The 13,942-nt window shown below is 38.8% G+C and overlaps 1 protein-coding gene across 2 annotated transcripts in view; it reads right to left on the reverse strand.

The window, feature by feature from the left end:
• phf14 (PHD finger protein 14) overlaps window positions 1–13,942 on the reverse strand; it is a 129,310-nt gene that overhangs the window by 43,765 nt on the left and 71,603 nt on the right. Inside the window, exons 16-17 of one of the 2 annotated variants that reach the window (XM_087834495.1) lie at window positions 12,005–12,126; window positions 8,602–10,590 (exon numbers count right to left, since the gene is read on the reverse strand). In XM_087834495.1, coding sequence (XP_087690621.1) covers window positions 10,584–10,590; window positions 12,005–12,126 — 129 coding nt within the window. In that variant the 3' untranslated portion in view covers window positions 8,602–10,583. Of the gene's footprint in view, window positions 1–8,601; window positions 10,591–12,004; window positions 12,127–13,942 lie in introns of those variants that run through there. The other variant, XM_087834494.1, reaches the window with a different exon arrangement.

Consider the following 13,942-nt stretch of genomic DNA (forward strand, 5'->3'; position numbering starts at 1 on the left):
CCATTTGTGGTCTTTAATATGCTTTTAACCCTTTAAGACCTACCATAGAACCAAGTCCGCCAGAGCTTATATTATATGTTTACATGCTGTGGAGCCATTTTTGGGAGCATTTCAAGCTGATATACATCAATACAACCATTACAGCCTAAATTTTAATAATATATCTACATTAAGTGCATAGTAATTACATAAATTGCAAAAAAGTGCAATAAACTAAAAAAAAATTGAAAATCGTTTTTGTTTTTTTAACATATATTTCTAGTTAGAGAAATTTAAGAGGCTTATCCCTCAAAACTGTAAATACAAAAAAGTTGCACAAAATAGTTTCCCACCACAGGAAATTTATTTTAAGTGTCTTCATAGTTTTATTTTTGAAATACACCAATTTTTATATACTGCAGGAAAAATGAAAATAAATATTATACTGCAAATTTGCAAAAAAGCAGCATGTGCATCAAAATAAACTATTTCCAGCAGTGCAATATGAGTCCTAAGCATCCCAGAAACGACACAGAAAGTCATAAAGTCAAACATAACTTTTAAAAACACCAGTATAGGCTCATGAGGCCCTGATGGTAAAAAACTACATTTCCGCGAAAATGACGTCACTTCCGGTTTTGGGCAGGTCATGGTGGACATGCGATAGTTCACGCTGACGTCTAATCCAACGTAGGAAGTGTTACAAACAGCTGATCGGGTCGGCAAAGCGTGTTTCTGGAATATTATGTTTTTGTTGCTGCAAGTGCTTTTTATGCAGTTTTTGCAAAGCTATATGTGGAAGGAAACTGTGACTGAGGACAAGCTGATGGCATAAGATGTCAGTACAACTCCTCCGTTTCATATGCAAAAAAAATTATTGCGCTAGCTCACGTGGTTGCAGAGCTACCGGGATTTAAAAATAGTTACGCAGAACGGAGCGTGCCGCTCTGACCGGTTTTAAAGGATTAATGAGTAAGTGTCATTCACAGCAGTGAATGGAACTAACTACTAACTACTTTGTGTTGAATTGTAAAGTACCTGTGTATTAGTCAGTATTAGCAGTTCACTGGGAATGTCTACTTACAGAAATGTATTAGCTCATGTGCTGATATCAAATATTATTTAAAAAAAATGTCTGTGATATTTATTCAAGGTGCTGGTATGGAGAAGGCTAAATTCATAAAGGTACACTATGTAAAATCTCACCACGAGATATCAGTCGATTGCAGTCAACTGAATTCTGTTTTCTTTCCCCTCCCAATCGCTGCTGTGGCTGCTGTGGGACAAACATCTCTGGTCGCTGTTTATCTGCAGTGAGTATGGGCTGTCAATCCGCTATTTACCTCTGCTGTCAAAATGTGTCCCCATATTCACTTTGGAGGAAGCTGTAAAACTTTGTGAAGGGAGTCCAATACGAGTGAATGAGTCAGTGAAGCTCACTTCTATCCAATAACAACAATACTGAAGCAGGTTGTTGAGGATATCCTGAACTCATTTGGCATGAGCGCTGCTATTTTTGTTGCTATTAGATGGTGTTAGTGAAACTGTCTTTGAAGTAGTTCTCGTATGTGGCTAGAGACCACCCACACATGCAAAATGTAATTAGGCAGAACCACTGTACTGAAGATGGCAGGGCAACATTACGGCTTCCACAAACCGGTGCCCCCTCCCATGCAGTTTTAATTGGATTAATCCCAAGTTTACGAGAACACATCAGTTTGTTGCAAGATGTGCACCTGCAGACATACAATCTTGTTTAAAATACATTCACGCTGATGGATGTGGCTTAATGGTTAGTTGTTGTTTGCCCTTCAACCCAAAACTACGTTTAATTGGTCAGTCATTAAAACATTTGCCCAGAGTGCACGATCACAGACACTTTCCCTGCATTCTGTGGTTTCAGCTGTACAACGGTCAGTTTGTGGCCCTGTTGTTTGATCCACATAGTGAATGTCGTTTTCAGTTGCTTCCCAGTCACCTGCAAAGCATCAGCCTTTATCTCCTGCCAACATTACCCTTACACACAGAGCTACAGCAAGGTCTTTGATGTTATCAAAGCAATTTGGCCCAGCTTTAATCATTGGGAAAATTGAGTAGTTCCCCCCGCCCCCCCCTCCCCCCTTGTACTTGTACTAAGCAGACAAAATCCAATCAGTCATATAAGAGATTATTGATTGATGTAATCTTATTGGAGGTGAGGTGATGGACGGGACATGACTGATTGCTTTTGTCTGCTACATGTCTTGCTCTCAGTTGGCGATTCATGTCCACTTTGATCTGGTGTTTAATCTTTTTCTGAAGTTCTCATATCAGTCCCCAGAGACAGGTTCTCACCAGGCGGGGCTGATGGCCCACAACATCCAAGTTGGTTACATTTGATCTCGTCCACATCTTCAAAATCACTCTCACAGTCCTCACTAGATCTCTTAAAGAGAAGTGTCACTGCTCCCGTATTATATCAAATCATATCGCCTGCAGAAATATTCACCATTTTGTCATTAGAACTAAATTGAATCATGCTGATCAGGAAATAGACGACAAAACATTACATCAAGTTTAATGATGAGTTCATCCCATCCAAGAAACCTGTGGTTCAATTTTACAAGTTTATTACTTAGCTATAATTAGCAAAATATTTTACAGAAAATTCTTGCTAAGCAACCTAGCTAGGTTCATTGACAAACTCTCACCCAAACATAGTCAATTCTGGTTAAAAAACAAAAAAACACTACATTTAAGCCAAAACGTTTAAAGCTTAAAAGCAATATGTGATGTGTTTTATATACATTGTATGCCTGAACCGTTCTGGTCAGTGGCCAAAATTTGATAATCATGGTCTAATAGTAAACATTAAAATGTTACACATGTATTTTCTACACAGACTTTACTAACATTAGTCACAATAAGATACTGTTCACAACAGACCAAGCAAAAGCTATGACAGAAATCTTAGATTGGCCGACAGCAGGTTGATTCAGCTAACTGATCATAACTGGCAATGTAATAAAAAGCCCACTTCATAAGGTTTGTGTTTGGATATCAAACTATTATCTTTCCATTAACACTGACTCTAAAAAGGACAACATGTTTTAATATATATATACATTGTGTTTTTTGTTCTTTTAAATATGATGTGTTCTCATAAATGTTTTGTGTGTATCATAATGGGGTAATTTAAGTGTACACAAAGCACTTTTTTTATCTGTTTCAAAGTACTGACCAAAGTTATCTTGTCCCTTTTCTCTTCAAACCTTCACCAACACACAGCAAATATTTATATTATGAAGTATATTTATTTCAAGTATAATCCAGTCTTAAGCCTGATCCATTTTCGGTACTGAATTTAGTGTAACATATGGTCAAATGAGACTACGGGTGACCAACAGGACCATTATAGCTGCAGTTAGGCTGTTTCAGATACACACCCCTTTACAGTGAATATGTGTGTTAATGAAAATTAAAGCTTGAACTCTGCTGTTGCTGCCTTTCAGGTCTCCCTGTCAGGCTAAGCGCATTCGTTTTTTAAGAGGACTGCATTCACTCTGTGTGGCCGAATACCAAGGAAAATGGCCACAAACACGCTACTATGAATTCTGTTTAATGAAGTGAGCACAGGAGTGTTTTGTCTTGAATTCGGCATCACTACAGTTAAACTCCCCCAAATACTAAATAAAATAATGAGAAAAGTTAAAATGATAGAAATCAATCACTTAGAACAGCAAATGTGACGATAAAACATAATCTGCCATGGTGTTGATACTTGTTTCTATGCAACTGCTGAATACCATGAAATCATGTATTGAAAGTGGTTTTGTAACCTCAAAAACTTCAAATCTTTGCAACAGTGTGTTTGTGTCTGAGCCCGAGCTCAAATGGCTGAAACAAGTAAGTGAATTTGTCAGAACCGGGCAACACAATTACCTCGGAAAAGTCCATGTGACAGGAATCAATATGACACAAAGCACTCGGCCATTAACTCTCCTCCATAACAAAGTGTGCACCTGTCTTTCCAAAGAACAGTTGATTATTGAACTTAGAAAGCCTTTTACTTTTTGATCTACTATTTGGTCTATGCAACATTACAGAACAGCTACTGTTTTACAAGATAGGAAATAATGAATGGACTGCTGAAGTTGCACCTATAGAAAAGTTAAGTCCGATCAGGTCCCTTTATTAGCTTATCTGACCACAGCTTATTCACTGCTGGGACAGAAGAGATAGGAAGAGAGGAACAGGAGTGATCTATACAACCCTCACCTACTGTTTTGTTTTTGACTGAACATTTTCGTATTTTGCAGCAGGGGGCCCCATTAAACTGTGTATCAATTGACAACAGAACTGAATTCACATTAGATATGTTGTCCCCGTGTCTGAAATTTGCTACAGACAATCGTCTAGAAATACAAAGACCTTGTAGCACACTGTAAATCCATCAAACCAATCTGAGGTGAAGGAATCAGTTAAGATATAACGTTTTGATATGGCCTCGGGGTTCAAGATGTAATGATTAAATGGGCAAAAGGCAAACACTGAAGTTAACTGGATATCAAGAACAAACCAGTTATGGAGTAGAAGGAAACCACGACAACTCTGGGGAGCATTCAGCAGACCCACACAGTGGCAAAGTCACAGGACTAACAGATGGGGAAGAGACTAATAGATTTTAGCTCCTTGGCCACACCTCCCACACAGCCCCAGTCCTCTGGTGTTTTCGGTTTTAAATGTGGGGGAAAAGGGTGAAGTCAGCAAAAACAAACTGCCACCATTAAATCATCTTCCTGAATCTAATGTCAGAGCAGTAATGGGAATGCACCCATGATCGCAAAGGTTACTCCTTTCTTGAATCTCTGTGCTAGCTTTCCTTTCTCTGTATCCCTCTACCCCTCGTGCTCATCCCCTAACCACGAGTCAGCTGTGGCCAAGATCATGTCTTATTTGCTGGCTGCTGTTCTGCCATAAAACACTCTTTACTTGATGAGGATGGATGGGGACATCTAAAGCTCACCATGGTGAGTTGGTTTCACCTGGAGGAGACGCCTAAATTAATGCTGCCACCCTGTTCAAACCCAAAATTTCCCTCTTACATATTTTCCAAATATTGTTTGAACTCCAAAGGCTGCCCAGCCTCCTGCAGAAACAGTGCATCTTGTTAATATCTGCTACTAAATTTGATTCTTTATTTATATTCAGGATGGCAGCATTACAAATTGAGCTATATCTCAAGAGATACTTTTAACTGGTAAAAAAAATCCTAACCCAGCTTGCCTTACATTTAAAAGTGACACATAAGATCCCTAGATGCATCTTTTTAAAATTTTCCTTCAGTCCAAGAGAGATACACGACCTAGTCGAAGATACTGTGCAGAATAACTCCTTCAAACTGAATGCTGAACACTGGAGCCTGCTACAGTGTTGGTCTCTATAGCTAATCTCTTTCTTATTAACAATGGTATGGGGATATACACACATATGCATATATATACACATGTATTGCCAGTCTGTTGCAGGGCTAACACATGGAAACAGACAATCATTTGCGCTCACATTCCCGCCTACAAGCAATTCCCTGACTAACTGCATGTCTTTGGACTTGCATCCTCAGACTGTACGCTAAGCCAAAGAAAGAAGACCGAGGACAACAAAGTATGAGTATATTAAAAAGATGGCCACAACTCACCACATGGTTAGTGGATACCTCAGGCAGCAGAAACCTGAGAAAGAAGAGGAGAAAGAACAAGTGGCTGATACTGAGAAATCCTACCAATGGCTGGATAAAGCTATTGGTAGGACAGCACAGAGAAACTAATCATGACAGCTAAGAAACAACCAGGGTCTTGCCTGGTGTGGGGTTTACCACACCAGGCAAGACCCTGGTTGTTTATGATGCAAAGATGCCCCCTGAGACAGTCCAGCACACAACAGCTGGATACAAGATGCTAGCAGGCAGGACATACATATATAGAACCCCATAACCAAGCAGCTGGCATAGTATACAGCAACATCTGTGTCGAGTATGGCCCTAAAATTATGAAGTCAAAATGGTGGTTGAGAATGACCAAGCTAAGATCCTGTGGGACTTCCTGATACACAAGAACAAACTGGTGATGGCTAACAAACTGGACACAGTAGTGGCAGACAAGCATAAGCCCGTAGTGATAGATGTAGCCATACCAAGTGATAGAAACATAAAGAAAAACAAGAATCTCAAGAAATACCAAGCGCTAAGAGAGGAGCTCGAGAAGATGTGGAAGGTAAAGGTAACAGTGGTCCCCGTGGTAATCGGAGCATGCAGGGCAGTGAGCCAAGCTGGGCGAGTGATTCAGAGACATCTGTCCAGAAGAGCACAGTCTAAGAACAGGTAACATACTGTGTAGGACCCTCAAGCTTCCAAACCTCTGGTAGATGACCCGAGTTTGAAGTTTTTTATACATACATTCTCTCAAACACAGAGACGTGCATCATAGGTCCTATGAATGAAATGCTTTGATTCAGCCAGTTTGTTCTAGTAGTGTCTGATGAAGCATTTTTATTGCAGGTGTCTGATAAACAATACGGCTCGATGTGAAGCTAATGATATTAACACAGTATCCGAGAAATATGTGGTTCAGGTTTTGCACTGATTATGAAATGTAATGCGATTTATAGCACTTTTCTAGTCTTACTGACCACTCAAAGCACTTCAGAATACAAACTTCATTTAGCAAAACATTCATATTCTTTGTGAAAGCTGCAATACCTGTACTACACAAAAATGGTTCCAAGCGGGGTTCGAACCAAGAACCTTTTTCGCTCTGAGGTAGTAGCACTAACCACTTCACCGCAGCACTGGCCAACTAACAACTATGTGTGTCCAAACAAGGCAGTGTTAGCTGATAGCATTCCACTCGCTTGCCCAAATATGGTCATTTTTATCTCATAAATAAATCAATTTTAAAAAATACATTTCAAAGCCTACAATATAGTGACTTTACAAATCAAAGAATGTTGTCATCGTGGCTGTGTCCATCTTTTTGCCCAAGGTTCTCACACATTTCTGTATTCTCTCTAGTGGCCTGTATTTGACTTACTGCTCCGTAATGAAAATATTCAGTTATAAGCCAACGTTAGGCCTATGACATATCTACATCCTATTACTGAAAGACATCAGCTGGCTTAATAACAACATGTATGCTATGTTACAGTTAATGTACAGTAGGTCTGCCACGATTAGTCGACTAGTCACGATTACGTCGACTATCAAAATCGTCGACGACTGATTTAATAGTCGACGCGTCGTTTGACGCTTTGTAAGATCACAAAAGACGCAGGAATAAGTAGTAGGATTTAAGAGTGTAATAACAAACTGAAACAGAAGATGGCAGCACTGCATGTACAAGGATGCCAGCTGCCGTTAAACCCCGAAGAAGAAGAAGCTCTGTCCCAGAATTCATAGCGCAGCCCAGCTCAGTTTCCAACAATGGCGGCAGCGAGTTAGTTTTAATATTACTCTTATTATTCTTTCTGGGTCACAAAATAAACGTTTAATATATTTTCAGGCGAGAATGTAGCTGTGTAAACCTCAAATATCTGCTCAGTTTATCAAGACACCACATATTTTCAAAAGCGCTCCGACGTTTTCGGAGACGTCTGTTACCCACTAGCTCGATAGCTAGCCGGGGGCTAGGCTAACTAGAGCCGTGAGAACACCGGACTCCCGGCAGATCGTTTTCAAACCCACCGCTGTCTTTTGCTACTCAACATGATATATAAGTCACTTAGATAACTTAAACATTTTATTGTTTGGCTTTTTTTAGTATTTTATTTGTTCCTGAGTAAATCGGTTTGGCTGAGATTAAAGTTATAGTTTTTACACAGCTGAATAAACATCAAGCAGACAGCTGATTATCAGAAGTGTGAGATGCTCCAGAATATACTCCGGTGTCCTGTTATATTTTAGATAGCAAGGAGTTTATTAAACTTCACAGAAACAATCTGCAAATTTCATTAAAATTTAATAAACTATCATCTTGTCTTTATTTTTAGTTAGCACATACCTTAAACACTTAAAGCTGTAAGCTAATGATAGTTATATAAGAGCAGATGCTGCTGGTGCAATAAGCTGTACTTTTACGTCCAATGGATGATGATCTGATTAGTCGACTAATCGCAAAAATAATCAGTGACTAGTCGACTATCAAAATAATCGTTTGTGGCAGCCCTAATGTACAGTTAGCAACAAGTTTATTGACTTCAATGTCTTTTGTTCTTAATCTTTTTTTCATTGTTCGGCTTGTCCAACCACGGACCTAATTGTGAACGTGGACGATTTGCTGTAGTATGAAAGCCGAAAAAGAAAACATTAACATCCTACAAATAGAAGGTTTGTAGTTACTTTTGCTTTTTTACCGTCTTTGTTTTATTTCGTAAAAATTTTGTCACTGCAATAACACAATCAACCACATCTGTTGAAACTTTACGTAGGCCACGAAGCAATATTTCCTCTACCCCCACCTCCACCAACAAGGCCCCTTCGCAGGCGATAAATCACAGATGACAGAGGGCACTACATGCACAAGCGGACCGCCATGCCGCAGCTTTACAACAATTAATTAACTGTCTGACAGTCATTTATCACGGCAACAATAAGGTGAAAAAGTCAAGAGTTTATTAAAGCTCTGCTTATTTTTCAAGAGCTATAGACCATAGGAAACACTTCATATACATGTACAAATACATATGCAACATTCACATTCTTACTTCATACAGAATGACAGTAACACAAAACACAATTAATCAGAAAGAATCCCTTAAAAGCACATCTGTAAACAAATATTTGCCATATAAAGAAAATATGGTAGTCACTTCTCGAACACGCACAAATCAGAGTTCGAACTCGGCAACACAAGCTTAAGGTTACTACAATTAAGTATGTTGGCACAAAGTGAAGACATGTTTGGCCTTTTTAATAAATACTGTACACCGCATCACACTAAATGACTACCTGTTTTTCAAAAGCGACAAGACAACATCACTAATTTTCAGTTTGAAGTTATGATACAGATCTGATATAGCCATGCACTGTAGAACTGATATGCAGTCTTTGAGACTGACTAGGAGACTAGGAGAAATGGGATAAGGACTGGTCAGGGGTCAGTAGGTCATTCTACAATCTTATCCCAAGAGAAAACTTCATGTGGTGCTGTTTCTGGACAAACTCTGAAAAAAGCAAACAGCAGTAAAATGCCTGCAACTGCAGTAACTGTTCTCAAAAGCATGCATATATGGCCCCAAATAGGCAATGGAGTGACATTTGAGGGCAGAATCTGACACTTGTCTGAAGCCCTGGGAGAGCAGCAATAAGATATTGTTTTGACAGCACTTCGGGCCACCAGAGACATGCAAACACAGCTGCGCTTCTTTCTGAGGACGTCAGTTTAACTGTCACTTCAAGATATGAGACAAAGGAAGACTTCTAAATGCGTAAAGACATTAAAGACATTAGGACTAATATTTAAGTGCTATTACTGCTAACTGCTAACTACACTAGCTCCTTCCGACTACAGCTGCTTACCACAGTTGATTACTTTACTCCTTTATGTGATACAACAGAAACTTTGCGTATTAGAAATTTTGCATTTTCTGTACATAATCCTGTTTCTTAATATTTGTTCTCCTCAGTATTCATCAGCACACAACACAACAATCAACTTTAGAAAAGCCTACGTTCAAGAATGTTTCCAGGTAACCATATTTAATAATAGACACCATTGACCAGAACCGATAGGTCACACAGGCAGGTCAAATGTGTGGCACGCCAGAGTAGAAGCAAAGCCAAGCATGTTGAAACGCTGGTTTCAGGAGTACGCCTAGACGCATAGAGAGGGTTACGTTGAGACATAGTCTAAAGTGCTCCACAGCAGCACATTCAGCTTACTACTGGACTTCCTTTAAGAATTTCTTACAAAGTTGAACGCTAAACAAACTTAGCTGCTTTATTAATTGAGAAAGCTTGATCCTACTCAACTGATTATACTTGAACAGAGCAATACGGGTATTCATGTTTCACTGTTACTGTCTAATGTTAATCTAAAACAATTTTCAAAAGGAAATACAGCACACATTAAAGAAGTAATGACAATATTTCATGAAAACCGTTAAAGATAACTCAAATGTATTACAGATGTTAATTTCAGGTGGCTTAATAGTAAACGCTGTCATTTTCTACTTGTTTTTTTTTTTTGCTCATGTATTTTAGTCAGTCGTCAAAAGTGTTTAAATCCTAACATCTTGCTGCATGCAGCTGTGTCCAAATAATAAGATAAGTTAATGGTCATATGTGCAAGCAGTTGAGAGTCCAACACTAATAAAAGGATAGTAATAAAATGAAATATAACTGTGTCTGACAACAATTCATCATGTAGGGCTCCGTGTTTTAGATTCACACAGATCTGCTCAATTTCGCTGGTCCAGTTTGGATCAGAGGTGGCTGTGGGGCGGCGTGATGGTCTCGTTCTTCAGCCTGACTTGACTGCCATTCTTCAAATGCTTCAATTTGTCTCTCTCTCTCTAAGCCAACGGTCATCTGTCCCGAGTTCTTATGGGAGGTGAGGTAGCTGCCCCAGCTCTCACAACCTGTGCAATGCAAAGATAGAAAGAGTCAGGGCAGCACACCTCACACCCCGACCAGAACCCCTGAAACTCAAATGCTGCCTCAAGAGCACCAAAAATAACACACAAATACTTTAGTACTCAAGTGCTGCGCTCATTCCAATCTGTTAAAACGACACTGGTGCATGTCAATGTGAATGAAAAACTGTAATATTTGTAACATTCATTCTACATTGGTGTGATACTTTACACTACAGACACTACTTAGCAGATTGTTGCAAAAGAAAAGACATAAAAGATTTAAACTGTTGAATAAAACTCTAGTTAATAACAGGATGCCTGAATCAACCCAGTACAAGTACTGGATGATAGATGATGGTTTTATTTCAACTCACAAGAATCCAAACACCGAGAAAGTGTTTGTACTCTTCTTTGTTTCCTGTCACTCATCGGGGTATTTAATAGTCACAATAGAATTTTCTTTTTTAATTTAAAGGATGGGCATTAGTTGCTTCACTATTTGTCTGATCTTGAAAAGAAGACAGTGAATTCTAGAGCACATAGTAATTCACACTATCCACATTATTTATAGCGAGTAAAGAAAAAGAAGAGCGGTACACACTAGAGACCACTGAGTGTCAAGCTTTTTTTTGAATGACTTAAATCAATGATGGAACTGAAACAATGAGTAAAGTAGAAGAGATGAGAATTTATAATTTAGTCACTGCAATAAAACTGTAGCAAAATTACAGAATTGATGCTGAACCCTTTCTAAAGTTATCCAAAAGCTTGAAAAAAAAGCAAATGTTGATTTTGCACCAACAAACAAACAAACACCTGCAGATTAGGACAGATGTTTGACAAAAATGAATGAAAAACACAAGAGACTTCATGCATCATCTTTGAATTTACAATAGAACGGCTAAAGTTATATTTCAACATAACCTTTTAAAAACTGATAAAGTTACAAGTCTATGTGCAACAAGACAATGTTCATGAAGGGAACTGTGTTCAGTGGGAAGTGTGAATAATTGGAAAAAGAATCTGAGGGTTTCATCGCAGGGCAATGTCCTGACAAGGTCCCCATTATTACCAACTTTTTTAAATTATTTTTTTCATAGAATGCCAAATGCCAAGAAGAATTCTGTTTATTAGACACCTGACATCAGGGGTAGAAGAAATTCTGCTGTTCATTATGCCTTAATGAACTGTGCAAATGTATGTGGCAGGTCAATATAGAGCGCCTATGGAGAAGAAATCGTCAACCCCCTCATTCTGCAGAGCATCGGCAGCCCAAGCCTAATGAAGACTGAACTTTAATCATCAGGAGGATATGGTTGCGTCATGGGACACACACACACACGCACACACACGCACGCACACACACAGACAAATAATAACCTCTGAGACTGAGACACACACACTTGCATTACCTCACCTCACAAGGTTTTCATTGTCGCCTGGTCCTTTGCAGGTTGTACACTCAGTCCTCGTGTCATCAGCTTTTGGTTTTTTCTGCATTGCAGACTGGCGTTGTCGCCGTTCCCGTGGCAGAGGTTCCTATGGAAACAAGGCTGATTAGGAATGAGACCTGTATGAGTGCTTGTTGAGTAGTAAAAAATAATGAGTATTAAACTGGGGAAAGTACATTAAAGCATTATTTCCACAATATAACTGATGAATGTGATAACTGGCCCCTATTGAAACTTTACATTAACTACTAAAACAGCTCTATGGATGCTATGCAGATGATTTCCAGTTGTATCTATCCATAAAGCCAGTTGACACACACCAATTAGTTAAACTGCATAAATGTCATAAAGACCTGGATGACCTCTAATTTCTGGCTTCTAAATTCAGATAAAACTGAGGTCATTGTACTCACCCCTAAAATGGTAAAAACATAGTGTCTAACTGTTGTGGTCGTGGATCTTTGACCCAGTATTTTCAGTTTTGTTGTTGACTTAGTGATTTATTTCTTTTGGATCTGAGATGATTTACTGTTCTAGTTCACTATCTTGTCCTTTGAGGATTACACTGTTCCCTGACATTTCTGAGTTTGTTCTCTGTGCTCTTATGATTGTGTTATTTCTGTTTCGTGCACAGTCTGTTCTAGTTTTGTCTCTGTCTCTTGTCCTCAGTGTTTCCTGTGGTAATCAGTCATCTGTTTATCTCCGGTCCCTGTGTCACGTTCAAACATCTTAGCCTGGGTCTCAGCATGTTTATTGGTCATATCCTGTTTTATTTTCATAGTCCCCTGTCTCATGTGCATGATATTCAGTTTTGCCTTATCACTTAGATTCTGTTCAGCTGTGTTCCCAAGTGTGTCCACTTTGTCCTAATCTCCCTAACGTCCTTCCTCACTGATTACAAATGTGAACCAAGCAGTCACATTAATGGATCAGCATACACAGGAACATAATTCCTTTTATCTGTGCATGTGTTATTAAAAATGACATAAACATTAATATCCTGGAGCCTGTAAAATACAAACTTTTTGCATCTTTACTTGTTTGCATACCTAAACCTAAGAAAGTTCACGAAAAACTTAATGAATTGTTTTTTCAACAGAAGTTCCTATAAAATGCAACTTTATAGTAAAGTCTGTACCACGATTAGGAAACATGACAGATCAGATTAAAGCTACATGCCAGTAGTGATGACGTTTTCATAAAATGAGTCCATCCGTCTATAGGAATATTTGCTCTGAGTTTATTACATACCTGAGACAACATTCAGAACTTGGAATCATCCATGAGCATCCCAAAACCAAAACAGTTGAATTCATTTTTGCACATAGCACAATGTTATTAAACAGTGATTATCAGCATCAGGGCTGTCTAACTTCTTCATTAAAATCAACTGAAGTGTGTATGTACAAAAGTTTCTACAACTCTGTCATGAGCACAACAAATTCTAAAAATAAACAACAACACATCAAGTCGTGCACTGTACAATCTTGTGTATAAGAATACAGATACACAGATGTACCCCTCAGTCTCCTAGTAGACACACATGTGCCTTGTTCACAAGATTTTCATAACACTTGACCTCTGACTTTGAGGTCAAAGTGACTGAGATTTGTCCAAGACTTCTTTCTTTTGTAGATGCACCTATAGTATCAATTTCAAAATTCTAGTTGACTTCCTTCTTGAGTTATCACAGTCACAAGATTCTCTGACCTCTGACCTCAAACTCATCCAACATTGTCATAGATATACCTGTGACATCTATTTGAAGTTAATGCATTTACAAATTAGGTGTTCACCTGCCCACCTGCCTGCCCGGCAGGATGACAACAACACCTCACCAGTGTTTTAAGCTAAGGGGTAAACAGCTTTGGTCTTATTAGCCCAGCTTGACCTTTTCTGTCAGT

The sequence above is a fragment of the Neolamprologus brichardi genome, chromosome 22, assembly GCF_056152115.1.
Source record: "Neolamprologus brichardi isolate AB-2024 chromosome 22, ASM5615211v1, whole genome shotgun sequence".
In the NCBI taxonomy this organism is placed as follows: Eukaryota; Metazoa; Chordata; class Actinopteri; order Cichliformes; family Cichlidae; genus Neolamprologus; species Neolamprologus brichardi.